A 21,869-nucleotide genomic window follows, 5' to 3' on the forward strand; every position below is an offset into this window, starting at 1 on the left:
TCTTTCCTGGTTTGTCATGACCTTGACACTTTCAAGGATTGTTGGTCAGCTATTCGGTAAAGTGTGCCTCAGTTTGGGTTTGTCTGGTGTTTTCTCATGATTGAAGTGAGGTTATGCCTTTCGAGTGAAAATACCATATATATGACGCATTTTTCTAACTTTGTTCTATGCTTATTGATTGGGATTCCTTGTGAGGAAGAGCTGCTGTATGTATTTGATTACTTACATATATCGGCTTGGACTTATGAATATTGATTTTATTCTGTGGGTTAATCTGGTACTATTATTGATTATTTTGTTGCTCAGATGTCTCTAGCTTTAGCCATGAGGAACTCCTTCAGGCTAGCTTCGCATTCTTTGAACTAGCCTCTGTCTTTTTGAGTGTTTCCTCACTTTCTGGACCCATAAGATGTTCCAGACCCATCCTGTATTTTCTGTTCCAGCCCAGATACAATTACATTTCCTAGGAGCCCTACTTACTTTTATTGGATGATGGTGTTTAGAGACCAAGATATGGGCAGGGAGTGTGCTCATTATTACTGGGGGTCATTGGTTCTAGGCCTCTCTGTGAACACAGCAAGGACATACATGTATGCACACTGGCCCCTGGATACACATATATCCACATTTTGGATGTGTGTGTGTGTGTACGTTTGAAATCAAGAGTTAGTACTGATACCTTGGATTCCAGGCCAACTTCACACAGTTTATTTTAGCCTTCCTCTTTGCCTTATAATCTGTTTTTCTGACAGTAAGAAAACTGGCTCTCATTATCTCCACTGTATTTTTGTATTTGCAGAGCAGTTGAATTCCAGCACACACAAAAAGTAGTTTCAGAATTGCTAACCCGTAATCCTCTGATGTTTTTGTCTTTAGCTTTATGGTAACCAGTCATGATACTGTTTCCCAAAGTCGTTTAGGTCGGTCTTTTCTTCCATGTAATTTTGTGTTTATTGACTGTAGGGTTTTGCTCTGTTGTGGTGTTGCTATTCCTTTTTGGGTTCCCCCATATACTGATTGTTTTTAATTGTTAGTTTTATTTTTGGACCATGAAAAAAGTAAGTGAAACCCTGCAATGCTCTAAGACTGGGCATTATGCCCAGAGAAGCGCTTCTCCTTCTTTATCCTGCCTCCTCACGACCGGTCCATCCTTCTTCCCACCCACCCCCTACACATCACTAACCTCTGGCTTCTAGTTTATGTTTCCTGTATTTCTTTTTTTCACAAAGGAGGATACATGCGTATTTTCTTATCCCCTTTCTTATAGGGTGGGTCACATACTGTAGATAGTCTGCTGAGGTTTGCATACACCATCATAAAAAATACTCTGTATCAGTTTATGGAGGTCTTCATTCTTTTTACAGCTGTGCCATAGTCCATTGTGTGGATGTACCATGGTTCCTTCAACCACACGTTGTTTCCAATGGTTTGTCATTACAAAGCTGCAATGAATATGGCCTTCTGCGTGTGTATTTTTGTACTGTGGGAGGTACATCCTCCCAGAAGTCTCCTAGTTTAAGAGTTAAGTGCATATTGTATGAGGTATTGCCCAGCCTCCCTCTGAAAGGATGGCACTAGTTTTCATGCCCACCAGCAAAGTATGAGGAGGCCTTTTTCCTCACAGCCTCACCGGTACAGTGGGCCATATTTTTCTTTCTTTGGGGAAGGGGAGAAATTTCGTAGGTGAAAAATGATAACTCAGGATAGTTTCAGTTTTGATTTCTATAATTTTACTTTGTTTGGTCCTTTTTAATACACCAGAGGACCTTTTATATCCTTTTTGTGAATTGTCTGTTCATGTCTTTTTCTCATGTTTCTATTTTTTTTCTATTTTTTGTTTCTATTCTATTTTTTTGGTTTTTTGTAACCTCAACATTTTAGGGTATTTTTTATATATTATGGATATTAGCTATTTGTCCATGGTATATGTTATGAATATTTTCTCCCAGTTTGTCCGTTATCTTTTGTTTGTGATATTTTTGTTATACAAAAAATTTAAAAATTTTTACGTAGTCAAATGTGTCACTCTTCAATCGTTCTGGATTTTGAGTCCTCCTTAGAAAGCCTTTCCCTACCCATGGTTAAAGAGGAAATGGCCCACATCATGAAAATACTTTGAAACATTAAAAATGTACACATGGTAGGGTTTGTTAAAATTCACTCAAAACCAGGAAGGTTAAGACCCCTCCCTTACTCTTCTAACTGCCCAGTTGTCAACCTTTCCAGCTGAGTCCTACTATCATTGCCATCCCTTAGTTTGCACCTAATTACCCCATCTTCAGACTTCCCTGATCTCTTTACACTCAGGGACCCCATCGAAAACGACTCTGGGATATTGTATACTCTCTCACCTTCCCCAACACTCTTCACTCTGTAAGTATATTCTGTTTTGTTCTGGTGGTATTAGTAAGCAGCTACTTTAGAATTTTCTGCTGTTTCAAGCCCAGAATCAGTACCAACACTTTACCTGCCTTCCCTCTTGCCTCGACTCCTTTGTTCAAGCAACTCCTAAAACTTAGCATCTTCTTTTTCCAAAGACCATTCAGCCACAGCCTCTCGGTTGATGAATGAGTGCATTCATAGCTATGCCTTCTGCATAAGGCCTATCACAGCCAAGGGATAGGATATGAACCTTACAGAGTCGGGTCCATCCAGCAGAACACAGATCATACGTCATGTGAAAGAAATATGAAAATGAAACTTTTCTACATGTTGTGGAACACAGTAGTAGCTACAAAATATACTGAAATACCTTATACTTATAAAAGTGTTGGGTTTTTTTCAATTCTTTCATTATGACTTCTTCATCATGACATTTATTTAAGTATATAAGTTGGATTTTGTTAGAATAGTATTTTGCATGTCAATAAATTAAGAATGAAAAATCTAAATGATGTTCAAAAGGGAAAAAAACCTTTCTCTCAATCTTCCCCTCTCCCCTTCCCTCTCTTACTCTCTCCCTCCCTTCCTCCTTCCCTCCTTCCCAACACAAACTGAAGTGTGGAATCTGTCCTCTGGCTGCTGGTTTGGGAAGGTCAGAATGACCTAGTGTTATGCTTAGATAAAAAACGATCCACCAGGAAAGCCCACAATGGAGATAGAAATCATGGTGACTTGTTACTTTATAGCCATGCATTTCCATTTTTAATGTTGACCGGTGTGGATATTTTAATAATTGATCTACAGATGTCTCTGCACGTTGTCGCTTGATAAATATTTACTATCTGGGTTAAGCAGCGATGGGCCTGTTTCAGCTTCATGTAAGTGATATACATCTGAAGGTACCTAATGGAGGCCGAGACAGTATTTAATAACACGAGCTCCTGAAATTCACACAGTGGAAGAGGAGAGTGAGTTAGAGCTGAAGGATAAACACAGAGCATTCTTGTTTCCCACCATGTTGATTGATTGATTATTTTTCTGTGTATTTGTTTTCTTTCAGGGACCCTCAAAGTCTGGACCCACCGGAAGTGAGCAATGCAAAACTTCAATACGCAGGCTGGGGTCCGAAAGGCCAGCAGCTGGTAAGCCAGTCAAGCTTGGGGACCAGGTTCAAACTTGATGAAGTTTACACATTAGAGGCTGAATCTGTCTCAGGACACTCGATGTCTGGGTTTGTGAGAGTCACGTTTTGGAAAAGGACACCAGAATATTTGCGAGTGTAACATGGCCATTTCTTTTTTTTTGGTTGGAGAAGCGTCTTGAAATTGGGACAGTGGGCTGTGGTTCCCAGATCTGATACCGTGAAATCCCGATACCCCAACTGTAGCTGTGTGGGGATCGCAGACTCACTGTGAGGTCAGGGGGATAAGCCTGGTCAAAGGGACTGTCGATAGGAATGAGCAGAACCGCGGTATCATTGGGAGTTTCTAGTCCTGGGTGTTGTCCTAACCCTCAGCTGTCAGACTGCAGCCAGCAGCCCCCATGCTGAGTGAAAGGGGGAATAAGACTCTCCCCCAGTGTGTCCCAGTGCCAGCATCATGGGCATCTTCTCCCGGGAGGTTGCAGCGCCCCTGCAGGAAGCCCCTGCCGGCTGCGGTCAGGTGATGCGACCTGGGGTCAGGTGACGCAACCGGGTCCCGCTCACCAAGCCATCCTGCGTCTTGATGCTGATTCCGTAAAGCTGTATCTCAAAAACTCTTTTCCTAAAATCACACAGAAAATGATTCATTTCAAAAGCTTGGGGTGAGATGGTATTGGACAGTTCATCTTCTGTCTTGGGAATTAAAATGGCCCTATTTTTCCCAGTGGTACGATTATAGTCCCTTGGTTGCATGTTCCATTGCCTTGAAACAGTTCAATGAAATGGGAGGATGTGGGCCACAGAGCTGTCCCGGCTGTCACCACGGGCCCCCAGCACCAGACACGCGGTCATCAGGATCCGGAAAGCTCGTCTAGCCAATGGGAGTCAGCCAGTGAGGGGGGGCCGGGAGGCTGCGGCAGAGAACACTGATCCGCCCGTCAGAGCAAGGAGACCAAGCTCGCCTTTCCTCAGCGTCTCTGCCCCCAACACAGGGGGACCCGCACCTTCCAGGAGGGAGCCCAAGTGTTCGAGGCTGAGTCTCCAACAGCCGATTTTAAATCCCTCGGAAATCCTGACTGAAGGTGCTTCTGGGAAGCAGATCGTACCCCAGTCCATCCAGTCCTTCCGTACAAGGGACAGGGTAACTCCACAGAGGCCGTCCCTGCTCTCCATGATCCTTGGGTGGCCTGCTGGCCGCAGCCTCGCAGGCTGGCCTCTCCCCCGACTGGCGGAAGGGCTCGGGGTGGGCAGCCTCCTCACGGACGTCAGGAAGAGACAGCGTGACTCACTCTTTCCGCAGACCTGCCGCCTCTCTCCTTGTCACCCCGTGATGATCACGAAGCTTATGGGCTCACGCCTCACCCTCGCCATGCGGGAGAGGCCGGACCCTGGGACCGAGGCTGTACAGCCTAGTCCTGCGGTGTGCAGGAAACCTAGCCCCCAGGTGACGGAAGGACGAGGTGTGTGTGTGCAGCGTGACATGAGGACTCTGTCTGGAATTTGGAAATGGATTGGGTTCCAGACTATTCACTCTCCAGACCACGTACTTCCTAGGCCAGCCCCTTCCCTGGGGGAGCCACCGTTGCCTCTGGGACCATTGACCCTATGCTCATGTCATGCTTTCTAGGGGTTGGGGTGGGTCTGAGTGGTTACAGGGGCCTCACACTTGACCTCTTGAAGCGGAATTAGCCGCAAAGCCAAACTTGCATCAGCTTCTCCGAGACAGCCTCCCTGACTCCCCTCCCTGCACCGTTGGGCTCCGCTTCCGGGATTTCATGTCCCCATGTGACCTCCCCTCCCTACGATGTCCTGGTGCCACCGACGTGTCTCACCTCCGTTGGCCACCTTCATCGGGGCGTCCAGTCCTGGACGGGGCCCACAGCAGATGTCTTGGGCCTTGCAAGCCCATGGGATCTTGGTCTCAACTACTCCACTTTGCTGTGGTAGAAAGAAGCATATGTAGGCTGTATCAAAGGAGATGGACATTGTTTTGTTCTGATAAAACTGTATTGGGGCCTGAAGGCAGGGGTTGCTGACCGGTGTTTCAGGGGACCGTGTGCTCTCTTGGCTGTCCTCCGCTGAGCTAAGCCTGAGTCCGGGACCAGCACCCCCGTGACAGCTGCTCCTGGGGCTCACGGCCTCGGCAACGGAGACCTGCAACCCATGAGCAGTCCTTGCAAACACTGACAAATCCCTCACTGCCATTTTACTTCAAAAAGTAAATATTGCTCCCCAAAGGCAATCTGCTCTAATTATAATGAGTCAGACTGGAGTGAGTAATTCTCCTTCGGGTACGGAGAGCACAGCTGCGGTTCAAGCTCACTAGCGAGCTTTGAGAGCATCATCCCCTCCTTGTGGGGACGGATTTCAGCAACGCACTTGGCTCGGGGACCCCCTGAGAGAGGGGGACGGCGACCAGCACCAGGAGGAGGCTGACGGCACGTTCCCCCGTGCCTCCCTGTGACCTCCAATTAGTGGCTGTTGGCTGCTCGGGTGACTTTGGTTGGCCCTTCGGATGACATCATAGTTAATAAATCCTGCCCGACTGGCCTGTTGTTAGAGGAAAGGAGACGGTGGACGTGGGGAGGCCTCCATTGTGCGGGGAAAGTGTCTGGGATGGCGTTGGTCTGTGAGCTCCGTTGTTCGTGACGGATGACCGCGCGCTTTCCAGAATTCGTTGTACCCACCGAGCCTGAAACCAGGAAAATGGATTTGGCTAGATTCAACGGGAAGCCACGAGAAGTCACCCGTACGGTGTTGAGGAAGTGCCTTCCCCTGGCTTCCCCCGCCCCATCGTTTTGTGGTCGGCGTCCATAGCCATTTGCACTGAAAACACAAGTTTTCCCGAGACTGCATCTCTCTTCGTCTGTCCCCTGCAGGTGAATCTGTCTCTGGGAGCTCGGAGTTTCTTTCCCGGGTCTTTTCACGTAGCCCGGCCCCTACGTGTGTCTGTCTGTTGATGTGAGGGCTTCTCCCGGCTGATTGGAATACGATGGCTTGTCTGTCTGGAGCAGACTTTGGTCCTACGCGTCACCTGCGTGAGGATGTCCAGTAACCAGAGAGGCCGAGGGCGGCTGGGGGGCCTGCTGGGCGTCTCCGGCACAGCCCTGGAGGTCCGGGCTCCTGGGCCTGTCTCAGCACACCGGCCCACGAGCCGAGGGGACTTAGCAGCACGGTGGCCCGACACCGTTTCCCTTTGGAGCCGGGGCCACAGGGACGTCTGCCAACATGACTGCATGGCGTCAGCCAGCCTGAGGGACTCGCGGCGGGCGTCTTTGCTGCTATACTCAGGTGACCAGAGACAGGGAAACTGGGTTTCTCTCCGGTTGGCCTGCTACCACGTGGCGATAAACGGACAGCTTTGAAAGGGAGATCGAATAAGCCTGTTGGGAGTTCTTCAGGGTTGGGGCGGCTTCGACATGTGACCGATGAAGAGCGGGGAGAGTCAGGGGCTGGGGACCCTGCGAGAAGGGGGCGGGGCATCCTCGGTGTGCAGGGGACAGGCTGGGGGTGACCATCCGGCAGAAGCCGCGGGAGACGAAGCCGACTGACTCGCGGTCTCGGAGGCAGCGAGGCAGTGGCGCAGACAACTGCGAGAGACTCCTGCGTCCCCCAGAGACGAAAGAATAAAGTTGACCACGTTTACCCAAAGGGGGATAGTCCAGCTACGTGGTGTGAAAACTCACGTTGCTTACGAGGCTTGTTAGGCCCCAGGATGCTTCTCCAGGGAGAGCCACGGGCGGGGTGGCTTCCCGAGGGCGGTCGAGGAAGCCACGTAAGCGGCCCCTTCCTCGGTGGCTCGGTGACAGCTGTCCTGACGAGGTCACGGGCTGGGCAGCCCGGACTCTTGAACATCCGCCTGGCCCCAGCAGCTCTCGGGGTGACAGACGGGACCAGCGGTTGCCGCGGCCAGTCAGCTGGAGGCCGGTCCTCTGTGCGTGCCCGGTTTCGAGAGCCTTCGTTCACTCACTCGTTTGCTGTGTCACTGAGAGCCCCTGAACCCTCGCCGTGCTTTAGAGCCCGGAGGGCAGAGAAGCGGCGTGGTTCTCCCCGCTACCCTGCCCAGTGGACAAAGTGTCTACGGCCGTGGCCACCAGATGTCAGCACTGGCGACGGCTTCATGCCACCCCGCCCTCCCCACCGTGACTCCGTCTCCCCTCGGCGCACGCTCTCCGGGTCTTGCCCACAGCAGAGCTGCGGGACACGGTCACTGCCCTGCGTGGGCACTGGCCTTGCTTCAGCCAAGACTCGTGGGCCATCCAGCCCGGGGACATCGACGGCCCCTCCACGGGTCCTGACGGGCTTCGTCTCCTCCTCGCTCATCCCCCGCCCGCTTGGGGTTCTTCCCGTCAGAGCCGTGCAGCCTCCTGCCAAAGTCCCCGCCAAGACCTTGAAGTCCTCCTTGAGGGGACTAGCAGGGTCCCCGATTTCACCGGATTCTCTCCAGCCCCACCCGCCTTCAGGCTTTGTCCCGCGGTCTTCCCGCACTCAGACCCGTGTTCTCTGAGGTCCCTGCTGTGGGGACCTTCACAGGAGCCCTGGGCCGTCCCCACCTGCGCGGCTGGGTACGCGTCCTCCGGCCTGCGGGGTCACAGCGCGGCTCTCAAACAGTGAGTCTATCCTAAAGCAACTACGCCCTAAAAATCGGCTTCTTGTGAGTACTTGGGCCTCGGGGTTGCGTCCTGCCTACTTCGCACCGTCGTATTGAAGGTTCTTTCTGACATATCAACAGCGAAAGAGACGGAGGCTCTCACTTCCCCCGTTCACTAGCCCTGACTCTGAGCAGATGCGTTAGTCCTCCAGGAGTCAGTGGAGGGTCCAGAAGATTCCGAGCTGAAGGTTTTCGTGCTCACACGGGGTCATTTCGTAGCATTCAGATTTCTGCTGTAGAGAAAAAGCACGGATTTATTTATTTGAGAGAGAGAGAGAGATCACAAGCAAAGGAGAGGGGCAGAGGAAGAGCCCGACGTGGGACCCAATCCCAGGACCCTGGGATCATGACCTGAGCCAAAGGCAGACTCTTAACCGTCTGAGCCCCCCAGGCCCCCGAGGAAAAGCATACTTAGAGAAACCCCATTAGCCTTGTAAAATTTCATGCTACCAAAATTTCAGTAATTCAACTTAAGGTACCAGATGAAGAGATTGTTCTCGAAACACCCAAATGCTCTGTGAGACGGAATAAAGAGCAGAGAGGGGACAGGCGTGAGGGTGTGCTTCCGGCACCTCTTAGGATTGGGCGTCCGTGGAAATGCTGGCAGCCACAGGGAGGCCCACTGCTCTCGGGGGATAGCAAAGTGCAGAAGGGACGAGTGGGGAGCACTCTCCCCACAGCCCCAAGCTACACCCCAGGAACGGGCAGGGGCAGCCAGGACACCGGCTTCTGTGCTGGGAGCAAGATGGTGGGAGCCCAGGAACAACCCAGTTTTGAACCCAGGGGCCCTTATCTGAACCCCCACGGTTGCATTTCAACCGTCCGTTCCGTCTCAGAATCTAGAAGTCCTGATTTGGAGCCTTAGGAGGAAAGGAAAGTCTGTTTAGTTTGTTCTGCTTTTTAAGGGCCATTAAAAACAAAACCTTTAGGATCAAATGGGCCACATTCGGATCTTGATTCTGGCACTTACCAAAGGTATGGTCTTAACATACTTAATCTCGCCCAGCTTTGCTTTCCTCGTCTGTAAAGGCAGGTTAATATCGTGCATCCTTGAAGGGTCACTGCATGGATTAAGTTAATTTATTCAAAGTACATGGTGTAGAAAGTAGGATAAAGAAAGCATTTGGGAAACGAGGGCTCTGTTGTTGTTACTAGAATTATTACTTGGCTTGACCAAAATGTAGAGAGTGAGAAAAAAATAAGGATTTCATCCAATGGCTGTTTGGTGTGTGTCTAATGGTGAGTTAGGCTACGTGTGGTGAAGCAGGGAGAGGCAGCCCGGGAGGGTTGGACATCCAATGGGCTCAGTCTCTTCCTTGGCTCTTCTCCAGCTCCTAGGGGGTGAAGGACGCTGGTCAGAAAACCTGCCACCCGTCCCTGTTCCTCTAAGCCTCTAAGCCCTGTTCCTATAAGCAGGTCTGCATGTGTCTGTCTCCTTAGAAAAGGCCATTAGCAGGTGACAGCAATTGTCCTCCGATGTCACCCCAGAAATTATCCCTCAAACCAAACAGACTATGTTCTTTATTAAAGATCCGGCCATTAGATCCCCAGAACTTAGTCATCTTCCAGGGGCAGGTCTCCGTCTTCCCTTCCTCGCACCCCAGGCCCTGGTAGCCACCGTCCTACTCTTGGTGTCCGTGAGCTCAGAGTTTTTAGATTCTGTAGGAAATGAGATCATGCAGGATTTGTCTTTCTCTGTGTGACTTAGGAAATGGTAATTATGTGATAGGAGGGAGGGGGTAGTATTTCAAGAGACTCTCGAATCACCTTAAACTTACACAATTACATCTCAGCGATGCTGAGGGAAAGCCTGCGGTCCTCCTGCTTCCCCATCCCAGCCCCTCCGTGCACCAGCTGGCCTGTCCCGGGACCTCAAGCTGGACAGGGCTTCTCCCATCTTTTCAGACAGCCACAGGACGCCTGAGCAGAAGTGCGTGAGCTGCTTCCCCAAGGGCATTATTGCTCACCCGGTTCTAAGTCACCAAAGGGGCAAGCAGCATTTTAGCAACGTTGACAAGTCCAACAAGGGGAGAAAGATTGATCTTTCCAGCAAGAGGAAATTATTTAATGAAATGTCGTAGACATGGGGCGGACCAGACTGAAGTGACATCCCATTAATAACTTATAAAAGCCTCTAATCAGTTTGGGTTAATTTGGTATTCATTGTAAAAACATTCATCATGGGCACTGAAGTCCATGACAGTAGCCAAGAAATTAATATCACCGGGATGGAAATTGCCTTATGTATCCTCAAATAATGGATGGAGTGGTTTAGTGAGTGATTTACTAGCTCGCTGGGGGTACCCTTCAAGTTTAACGCAATATGCTAGCTCTTCGTGTCCCCGTGGCACTCGGCCACTGAATGTGTCCTCAAGTATGTATGCTGAGTTTTTGTCACTTCGTCTGAGTTGGGGGGCAGCGTGACAGAGCTGCCGGACAGTCACAGTTGAGGAATGAGTGGAATTAGGATGCGGCGGGTGGGACTTTTTCCGTCCACCAAAGGGCTCTCTGAAGACGCGGGGATTTCCAAACACATAAGCAACTCATAACTCTGGGATTTTGGAGGAAGGGAGGGAAACAATGTGAATAGTAAACTGGAGTTTAAAAACTCACTGTCCTGCTGTGTGAGTACAGGGAGGGGCACGAGAGAAAATCTGTTCTTAAAACAATACAGAACTATGAAGTAAGAGTCCCCGAGACATGCCCGCACGTTAGCACAGAAGTCCTTCTACAGAGAGTCCAAAAGTGGTGCACACAACACACTCAGAGCACTGCTGTGTAGGAACGATAGTTTGTAAAGGCTATCGGTATCCGAACTGTTGATAGGAGAGTGATTTTGCAAAGCATGGCCATTGACAGGATGAGCTGTTATTAAAAAATGGATAGACTGTATGTGACCATGGGAAATGTAGCATCTATTAATTAGTGTTAGGACTAAAAATACGGTGTTTGGTATATGTTTTGCATGCGGGAAAGAGAATTATTTTGGCTTGGCCGAACCGGGTCCGTTTTACCCACTTCTCAAAGTTTCCTGGATACTGGAAATGTTCCTGGAACATTATATATATTCCTTTAAAATGGGGAAAAGAGAAAAGTCATTGTAAGATCTGAGCTGTGGGAATCCTGGCAGACACACACTCAGTGGGTGTGTACGCAGCCTCACGCAGGCTGGAGCACAGCCTGCTCTGGGGGTGCCGTCGTGAGGAAGCCGGTCCCCAGCGGTGACAGTGCCCGTGATTCTGTGGGCTGCAAAGCGCTATGCAGATGTGTCCTTTCTCCTGTCTCTCCGGCAAACCCTTAAGGCAGTATTTTCTAGTCAAGGCAGTTAAGAGGAGGGTGGAAAACCAGGCCTGGCCTCATTATGCGTGTTGGTCCGGAGCATGAACTTAGTTTCCTCCCTCATCAGAGCTCCCTAATGTAATTGCACTGGAAACAGTGTATCCTTCGGAGGAAGAATCTAATTTGGAAGGTGCCCGCATCAACCTTGGGACCATGAGGTCAGAGAATTGCAGGATAATCCATCAAATAGAATTTAAAAGCAGGACGAGAACGGTCTATGAAGAAAGAGTGCATTTACTGTTGGCTTCCTTAAATCATCGAAGCAGGCAGTGATAAATTAAAATGACCTTTTTTGACCCACGATGGGGGTGCCGAGGGTGCAGGCCACAGTCCTATCCGCAGCCCCAGGCAGACATCCCCCCTCGCACGGAGAGCAGGTTCTGGCCATTTGAGGATTTTCCAGGTGCCTAAGAGGATCTCTGAGCCGTTTATGCTGCTAAGTGTTCTTTGTGTCCATGATGGGCTTTTTAGACCATCTTGTGAACTTCTCCCTTTTGAGCGGAGGGAATACCTCTTTATCCCGAGTCCTAAAATGTTTCACAATCAGAAAATGTCCAGAGAATGATTCCACATCCTTGTCTCCGTAGAATAACCATGATTTCTTCTTCCTCTAAACTGCTATAACTTCATCCATGCCATGGACCCCAGCAGACCAATACGGGTCTCCTGATGTTCTTATTCAATCTTTCAGTTTTAAATAATTATCTCCCAGATCCCGTGTAAGCTGCTCAAGGACAAAGAACATTTTCTACTGCATTTTGATCACCAACAGCCCATTGCTCTGGATCTTGCAGAATACAGGTTTTCAACAAATACTTGTTAAATGAATGATATCCAGAAGGGGAAGTAAAATTGAATGTCAGATTTACAGGCATAAGATCCCAAATTCATAGAAATTGGAAAAAGCCAGTGTCATAAGCTAAAACTTTTAAGATTTAACAACTTGTCTGATGTTTAATCGGCTCAGCAGATTATGAGACACTATGGAAGGACTTTGGGATTTTGAGGTCAGACTTTTCTTTTCTTTTTTCCCTTAAACACTTTGTTATACTATTAATCATCTCCAAACAAAGACGTGAATCTTCACTATTAAAATTTGTCAAGAACAGGCAGGCTGACCTAAACCTTCTGACCAAAGTGTTGGAACTTTGGCTTTCCACAAGAATTTCAGAGACTAAAACCGCCTCTGTGCTTACCCCACCAAGACACCTAAGATGATTTCGTCCTGTTTGACATCAGACTTGCTGATGAATCTTCCCCATGTACCCTCCAGTGATCGCGTCTGGACTGGGAAACAACACAAGATACTTAGGGCCCAGTGCCAGCGATGTTTAGCTCACTTGAAACTGGATGCTTCCAAGAACTTTGGAGAGATTTTATCAACACCGAAGCCAATTACTCGCAAATGATTCCTTCTGCCTTCTCTTCGAAGCAGACTTTATGGGACTCCTTTATAGCGTGTTGTTAGCCTTTATTAATTACTGCAAATCAATTACAAATATGAGAAAGGCATAATACTTCACTGTCTTTCCATTCTGCCCTGGTTGTGTTCATTGCCCGTGAGGTTTTCTGTTACCTGACTCCTGGGGAGCGTGGATCGACTTTAATTTACCTTAAAAAAAAACAAACTATAATTTCGATGTAAACTTAAATTGCATTCTGAAAATAACAATATTACAAGGGAGCACAGATAGCCAATGAGTCCATTAAAAACACAAACAAGCAAACAAACAAGAACAACAAACAGATCCCGGGCGTCTGGGTGTCTCGTCAGTCAAGCATCTGACTCTTGGGTTCAGCTCCGGTCATCATCTCAGGGTCGTCAGAGCGAGCTCCGTGCCGGGCGTGGAGCCTGCTTAAGGTTCTCTCTCGCCCTCTGCCCTTCCCCCCCCCCAGAACATATCCGTTTTATTTATTTTGGACTGTGTTTGTTTTTATGTATAGCAAGGTTAAAGCCTAGTTCAGCTACTTCCACTTACAAAGAACACACAGCAAACAAGTGCACTGACTTTCTGTTTGTCCTTCAGTTGGGAAACGTAACCGCTTGTCTTGAATGGTTCTGGTTTTTAATACAGTGGCTTCCGTGGCCATTAACAGCTGGAACTGTGTTTTCACAGTTAATGAGTGTAAATTGTGCAGGGGGATGAGCCGGGTCCCGGCCAGCACTTTCCTGTGGCCTTGCCGCTGAGGCTTTGTGCCGGCCGAGCAGGGCTCCGCTGGGTCTGTTCCCACGAGCGACACGCCTGCGGTGCGCCCCGCCCTCCACGGCTGCACAGGGCTCTGCTTGGCTGTCGCCTGGCCTCACCCGGTTTCTGCCAAACCTTCTGTGCGTCCTGTGGCCGTACCCGCTACTCAGCCAGAGACACCCCCGTCTCTTCTGTTGCCCAGATCTGAAGGACACACTGGACTCCCCCACCTTCTCTTCCCTGTCCTGATCCGGCAACAGCCTGTGAGTTCTGCGGTCTTGGCTAAAAGCCGTCCTGCCCCTCCGTTCCCACCGTCACCTCCCCCCTGGGTTCCTGTAACAGCTCTGCCTGCCAGTCTCCCTCCTGGAATCCACTCCTGTTCTAGAATGTCCTCCAAGGTGCAACGGAGTGACCATGCCAGCTTTCCCATGAAAGCCATTCCACTATTGCATGGCCCTTAAGGAGGAGGCTTCAGCCCTAAGCCCTTCCTGGGTGTGTCCCCTGCTGTCACCTCCCTCCCCGCACCCCATGTCCCCAGGCTGAGGACAGCTGCAGTGAACTGCATCCAGTCCCTGGAACTTGACCTGCTGCCATCAGTGGGAACACGCTCCCAATCCCCAGCTCAGCCAGACTCCCTCAACCCCATTGCCTTCCCCATCTCAGCTCACTCCTGCGTTTCCCATGTCATCTGCCTACAGCCAAGACCGGGCTGGAGACCCTCTGCTTCCTCTCCTCCCCGTGCTGTCCTCAGTGTCACCCCGGGCCGTGACGTCCTGTTGCCTTGTTGTCTTCCCCAGTGGACCACAGGCTCCTTCAGAACAAGCTCCTGCCTGTCCCGGGTTTACAGCCTTGACGTCCGGTGGGCTTCGTAACTGTCAGATGCTGAATGAGGAGCTGGGTGGAGGCATATTATTTACCCGGGAGCAAGTCAGTCACCTTTCCCAGTAGCAGCATTGACCCCGGTCTCATTCATCCTACTTTGTCTGTTTCCACCCTCTGGTAGAAGTTAGCTGACCTTCCGTCCTGGGCCCTGACCCGTGGCAGATCCCCCTTCACTCCGGACCTCCTCGGCCTCCGTAATCACCCGTGGCATCACCTCCAAGCCCAGGCTCGGCCAAATTCCAGTCAACTCCCAGATTTTCAAAGAAATTACAGTAGCATAACACGTATTTATGTCATTAAGCTTACTTTCTCCATAACCATAGGCGCTCTTATATTTTTTCAGTTAACTGAGAAGTGTGAATATTTAATGGAACTTGGATGACTGAAATGTCCCCTCAAGTCATAGATTCCTGTAAATCTGATCACCCCAGGACAAGGTTCATGGTGGCTCAGTGAATTCCGTCTTTTAAATTTCCTGTGTTCTGCTTTATAAGATTAGCTGACTCCAAACTCTTCCTCCCAGAAAGGACAGGGTAATAAAAGAATAAATTAAGGGGTCAGTGGGAAAGCAGACAATCTATTGTAGACTGAGGTCGCCGGCTGGAGCCTCGCTGTGGCCCCTCCCATTAGCTCCTAGCAGCGCGGGTCATCTCCCCGCATCCCTGATGGACCGTATCTGGCCGGAACTCAGTGTCAGAACCCAGCCCGCCGAGCGGCCGGGGCTGCCTTTCACTGCGTCAGCCTAACTGTGGTTTCCCGGTTAAGTGACCGTTGTCAGTCGTTTCTTCCAATAACTCTGAAGTTTATTGGCTAAGAGCTCAATAGCCACTTAGTGGAACCAAAGGGCTTTGGTGTCGATGCTGGTCAGGAGGAACGGTTCTCAGCTGCGCTACGGTAACTCTGTAAGGACCCACATGTGGGCGTCACGCCCAGAAGTTCCCGTGTGTTGAGACCTGGTGGGGCTCGGGCATCAGGCTGTGGGAAAGCTCCCAGGAGCCTGTCATGTGCAGCCAGATGTGAGCGCCAGGGGCCCAGATGCAGGCAGGAGGGGACTGGGTGGGCTCGTATATAAACTGGGAAGCCTCACGGCCACGTTCCAACTTCATGGCAAAACCAGGAACGGGTGAGATTACTGAGGCTGCGTCTTGAACCCGCAGGCCTGTAACAAAGGAGTATGTTACATGGACACTGCCAGCCAACAGAACATTTCCAGAGACACTGTCCCTTCCAAGAGGCAGCCGGACCCCATCAGATCGGGAGGTCACTAACTGCCTCGCGGTTTGCCACGCTCCTGGTCCCTCAGTGCAGTGCAAAGTTAACATCAGGACATCCCAAAACTGGTTTGTTTTCTTTCCCTTCTCACTGTGGGCAAGGGGTCCTTGTCCATATGGATGTAGATGTTCCACACGGTAACCACTTTCCGTGTGATGGTCTCCAATCAAACCTACGAGCAGTAACATACACTAGAAGGACAGCCTGAAGGAACAGAGGCGCTGGGCTGGCGGCGGCAGGCTGTCCCCGCACGGCTGCATCGGCTGGGACATAGGACCGAAAGGCACAGCAACCCCCTCCTTGGGGCTTCCAACGGGCCAGGAGAGGTGTTTCACGTATAAGGCGTTTTCGTTCACCATATCGCCATTCAGCAGTGAGAAAACAGTTCAGAAGATGTGCATTATTTTGTGCCCAAGATCACGGGTGAGTGACGGTATCAGAACTGAAACCCAAGTCTTGGTGCGCCTGGTTCCGTTTTGTGCTGAGCTGTCTGGGCTCCGGGTCCTCCGCTGAGAATCCAGAATGACTCATCTCAAGACCAAAAGAGCTCGTGTCTATGAAGAGTCTTTGGAAATCTGTTAAGTGCCTGCAAATACAAAGTGTTATTACTACCGCGAACGATGGGATTCATACTCCAGGCGCCCAGAAGAAACTTTTGCGCAATATCTAGAAACCGACGGTCTCAGGACGCGGCCTCTGATGTAATTACCTGACGCCCTTGCCTCGTCCCTACGAGCATCCTGAAAGGAAATGAAAAATTGACCTACCTCTGATATTTCCATCCAATCTCTGCAGGTCCCATAAACGAGCCGTCAGAGCCCCAGGGCAGACAGCAAACCCCAAATGGAATAAAATATTCCTCCCGCAAGAGAGCAGATCCTTAGTCAGTAGGACATAACTCCCGTTGGAGTGGTGTTCTGAGCTCTCTGGAGCGGGACAACAGAGGAAACCGTGTGTGTCCCCTTCCCCGGGGGGTGACGGCACTTGATTTTACCTTTGTACATGTACATTTCTGTTTCAGATGCGTTTTTGTAGGTTAATGAAATTCTTTTTTGGGAATACACATGAAATACGGGGACGCCTGGGTGGCTCAGTCTGTTAAGCGTCTACCTTCATCTCGGGTCCCGATCTCATGGTCCTGGGATCGAGTCCCACATCGGCTTCCCCGCTCAGGGGGGCGTCTGCTTCTCCGTCTCCCTCTGCCGCTCCCCCTGCTTGCACTCTCTCTGTGTCACATAAGATCCTTTAAAAAAAGAACACCATGAAGTACAAACATAACATAACGAAAGAAAGAAGAGAGTGAAGTAAACACTCGTACCTTCCACTCAGCATGACGCGTGGCACGTGAGCAGAGCTGCGTGGCACCGTGGCCCCCCTTCCTGGCCCCCACCCCCACCAGACGAACCAGGACCGCGTCTTCTTCAGGCTTCCCTCTGCTTTGTTGGCGAGTCTCTGAATAGCGCATCGCTTGGGTTTGCCTCCATCAAACTGTTGCCACATGTTGTTTATCGTGTCGCTCGCGTTTCGCACCCAACACTGGTTTCCTCGGTGTGGATGTTGATACCTGGGCCCTGGCTGAGTCTTTCTCCTCGTACAAATGTATCCTAATGCCTTTCCCCGGTCTCCTGTCTGTGCACGGGCTGCTTACTTCCAGTTAGTTTTTAAGTTTATTTACAGCGTGCCTGTGGACATTTCTGTGCCTCCTCTGTGCATCTGCCAGTGTCTCTCCGGGCTTTTCCCGGCGTGTGTGTGGTTCCCGGCGAGGTTATATCCTCCATAAGTCGTGCCACACGTGTCACCTCTTCAGTAAGACACCGGTCTGTGTCTCTCACCGGTTTTTCTTTGGGCTTGTTTGTGCCTTTCTTACGGATGGGCACAATTTCTTTATATATTTTGAATTCCAGTTATCTGTCCATTTTATTATTGCCTGTATTTCCTCTCCTTGTATAACCTGTCTTTCAAACTCTGCTTTGACAGGCTCCGGCGGGAAAAGACGGCGATTTCAAGGAAATCAAATTCATTCCTTTCATGGCTTGCGTTTCTTATGTCTTTTTTCAAATGTTCTTTCCCACCCTGAGGATGTAAAGATAGTCTCCTACCGTATGTCCTAACATTTTTTATAATTTCATCTTCACAATTACATCTTTGGTTTTGGGATACGATAGGAGAAACATGCGTACAGTTGTTGTCCCCTAGGAATAACCGATTGTCCCAGGACGACTTGTTGAAACAAATGTGCCCTTCCTTACTGACCTTTCAGGACGCCGCTGCCATTTATGAACTTTGTGTGTGTGTGCATGTGTGTGTGTGTGTGTGTGTGTGTGTGTGAGCTTGCTGTCAGACCCTCCGCTCCAGCTGACCTTACACCTATCGGCGGAGCCGAAGCGGCCTCCCACCACGACACCTGTACAGCAGCCAGGACGTTGAGCGGGCTACACAGTGGGTGATCATATGACTTCTGTACTGCATGTGCCTTGGTGCGCCCAGTCCCCCAAGCATGTTCTGGGGAAATGTCCTGGCTGTCTTTGGCACTTTGTGTGCAAGAGTGTGCATGTGTGTGTGTACATGTGCACAAAACACACACACACAGAATTTAAAATAATAATTAAGTTCCTTTAAAAACACTTTTGGAGAAGGGCATCTGGGGGACTCCGTCAGTTGAGTGTCTGACTCCCGATTTCAGTTCAGGTCTTGATCTCAGGGTCGTGAGATCGAGTCCCGTGGCAGGCTCTGTGCTCAGCAGGGAGTCTGCCTGGAATTCTCTCTCTCTTTCTCTCAAAATAAAAATAAAGAAATTTTTTAAAAAAACATTTTTGGATAATTAGTTGGAATGACATTAAGTTTCTACGCCAGCTGAGAGAGAATTTATAAACTTCGGCTATTGAATTTTCCCACACATGGTATAGTAACCAATTTTTTTACTTTTTCAAAAAAATGAAAATGTCTCTTACTAAAATTTTATAATTTTCTCCATAAATTGTTTCCACACGTCTCACTTAAATGTATTCCTAGGTATTGGATATTTTTGAACCTGTTTTATGTCTTGTGTTTTCAGATGTGACTTTTCTAATTTATGTTTGCTGGTGAACAGAACCACAGTTTCACTTTTCATATTGATTCTGTGTCTAACAGCCTCACTAACCTCCTTTAATTCCAATAATTTATCTATGGCTTCTCTCGGATTATGTATTTAGACAATTGTATCCCCTCCAAATGATCACCGATTCCAATGTTCCTCTTTTGTCCCGTGCGGGGCTCCTGTTCCCCGTCGTACGTCCTGCGCTCTCTGGGACTGCCCGTGTCAGTGGGCGAGGAGGTAACCGCGGGGACCCAGTCGGCATCTCGTGTCTGTTCATACACAAAACGCTTCTGAGGTTCCCTGTTTAGCGTGACGTGGCTGCAGGCTGTTTGGTGGACGGGCTCAGCCGGCTCGAGGAAGGTTGCTTCTATTTCTGGATTGCGCGGAGGTTTCCTTTGCTCTTTTGTTTGTCTTTGCTCCTACTGTTGCGTTTTGTGTTCTGATTTTCTCAACCGGAATGGATTTTGAACTCAGTGTGTTTTCCGCTTCGCCCGAGATGATCGTGTGGTTTTGTCCTCTCGTCCGCCAACGGGAATGTTGTACTGATCAGCAGGAAACCAGCCTGAGGTTACCAGGATTAGTCCCACCAGTGATGATGTATTTTCTTCTCTACATGTATATTTTGCCGCACTTTTAAAACTACTGGTCTGTAGGATTTTTGCATCTGTGTTCATGAATAAAATTGATCCGCTAACACGATAAATCACATTGGTGAACTTGACTTAGAAGACTTGACTGAAGTGGTACTTCCCCAAGGGCGAACACGAAACTAGGTATGAACTCCTCTAACTTCAAAGCCGAATGTGATTTATCGCGAATGCCAACATACCAACACAACCAGCCAACTACATGCAATAATGTCGGTTTTCGGGGCTGGAGTTGTAACAAAACCGTGCATGTGGCGGTTGAGACCGGGCCGCGGCACAGCCTCAGCTGAGCAAGGTCTTCATTTTTCATGCCTGTGTTGCCGTCTTGTGTCTGCATTTCTGTGATTTTTCTTTCTTTGACCTGTTGAGAAACCATTTTTGGACTAACACAGCCCTGATACTGCCACGTCGCTTGGCAGGAATGTGGCATGTATTTACATTATTAAATTCGCCCGTGTTCTCGCCTCACTGGCCACCGCAGTCGGAGTGGTAGCACTTGGCAGCAGTGTGCTCGTGAACACAAACCCGGGGACTAGACGTGATGATGGTGCTGCCGACTAGGCATTCAGGTGGTTGAGAAGATTGCATAGGGAATGATGAAGATTTGTATCAAAATGAACACAGGAAACTTAAAAGTTCTTTAAAAGAGACTTTGTCCTCAGACTCCTTGCTTATGGCCACTCAGTTTAAGAAACATGCATCTGGAGTTTTCTTCTTCTGAGAAGGAACCCTCCGTGAGCTTTGTTGAACTGCCTTTTAACAAACGTTAGCCTTAGGAACAGTTGACTGTCCTTATGGACAACAAGTCCATCCGTAGAACCACAGTGAGTGGTAAGGAGCATCCTGGAAAAGTCGCTCCTGCTGGGGGGTTCATCCAGGACTCGACCTATAGACGTCACCCTCTTCCCATGGACTCATGATGACTCTTTTCATCGCGACCTGAAGATAACACAGATGGTGTCCATGGTGCCACAGGGACCTCACGACACTGGAGCTCCAGGTGCCCGTGGGGAGCCATCCCAGCCCATGGGAAGTGGGGAAGTGGCCCTACCAGCCAGGCTTTCTTAGGATCCCATGTGACAAGTATTTTGGAAGTGTTTGGGGTGAGCCTGACACTCTCCTGAGTCCGTGTCTCTCCACATCACCGGGGCAGAGCCCCCTCGGTGCAGACCCAAGACAACACGCATCCAGCGGAAGGTCTGGGACATGGTTTTAGGGGCTACGTGAGCCCCCCGAAGGGATGGTGGAGGTGGTTAGTAAGGAGAGCGGTCTGTGTTCCGTTCTCATCGAGCTCTGCTGTACAGACGAGGGCCCGTCTCCGATAGCTCCTAGTTTCTGCTGACCTCCCTTCCTAACAGAGTGCACACCTTGGGTCTGGAGCTTTCTGTTGTCCTGGATGGAATTAGCGATAATGTTGGCTTTTTTGATGTTTATTTTGTCTTCCCCTCGTCTTCACTGCTAAGAATACGGGTGTTCCGTGTACACTAGGGATACAGAATTTCCTTTATAAATGCAAATTGTTTACATAAAGAGGAAATTAACTGGAAAAAATAGAGTAGCAGTGATGCCCCCTACATGGTCCAGTCCCGTCAAGGTGTTTGGTGGTTGGCCAGCCTCTGGGAAGCATTCCCGCAGTGGAAGGAACCCAGGGTTACCAGCCCGAGCCGGACTGAAACCCGGTCCCACCCCTCACAGGGTCGTATGATGCCCGCGACCCCCCTCAGCCTCCATGTCCACATTCGTGAACAGGGTAGAAAGACCTCGAAGGGGTGTTGTGAAGGTCACGGAAACAGCTCGTGGGCAGGCTCACCTGGTGTGTAAGTGTCCGTTCCCTTCCTTGGCCACTGATGTGGAAGGAGAAATCTAATGGTGTCTTGAATCTGGGCCAAAGCTCGAATAAATTTTGCTCAAACGGTGAGAAAAGTACAAGACATAAGAGCATAGACCTTGGAGCCAGATGACCCTATTAGCTCTTCTTGACCTTGAACCTTCAGAGTCAATTTCCTCACCCACAAATCAAGAATGATGCAGTTTCCTATTTTGTGTGATTATTGGGAGAATCAGAGGAACCACGTGTAGTTAAATCACACAGCGGCAACCCCATCCCGGACACCGTCGGCAGCGAACGACGGCGTTTTGTCACGGTCCGTGTTTGTGGCGTCCCTGGCCTGTGTGAGACCCCTGTCCTCCCAGGTCCCAACCTCAGGTGCACAAAACTCTGTTGTTTGGGAGGAAATCATCTCATAAATGTGGGGTGGGGGGGTCAGGAGGTACCAAAATGTGTGGGGTC

The 21,869-nt window shown here is 49.6% G+C and overlaps 1 protein-coding gene across 5 annotated transcripts in view; it reads left to right on the top strand.

Moving 5' to 3' along the window:
* Nucleotides 1-21,869, top strand: part of DPP6 (dipeptidyl peptidase like 6) — a gene marked incomplete at its 5' end in the record, with an annotated part of 869,135 nt that overhangs the window by 713,717 nt on the left and 133,549 nt on the right. For 4 of the 5 annotated variants that reach the window (XM_080819089.1, XM_080819091.1, XM_080819088.1 and 1 more), the window contains one exon: nt 3,443-3,524. The exons of the other annotated variant lie outside the window; for it this stretch is intronic. In XM_080819089.1, coding sequence (XP_080675215.1) covers nt 3,443-3,524 — 82 coding nt within the window. The remainder of the gene's footprint in view (nt 1-3,442; nt 3,525-21,869) is intronic. 5 annotated transcript variants of the gene reach the window in all.

This window comes from Martes martes (assembly GCF_963455335.1).
Source record: "Martes martes genome assembly, chromosome: 11".
In the NCBI taxonomy this organism is placed as follows: domain Eukaryota; kingdom Metazoa; phylum Chordata; class Mammalia; order Carnivora; family Mustelidae; genus Martes; species Martes martes.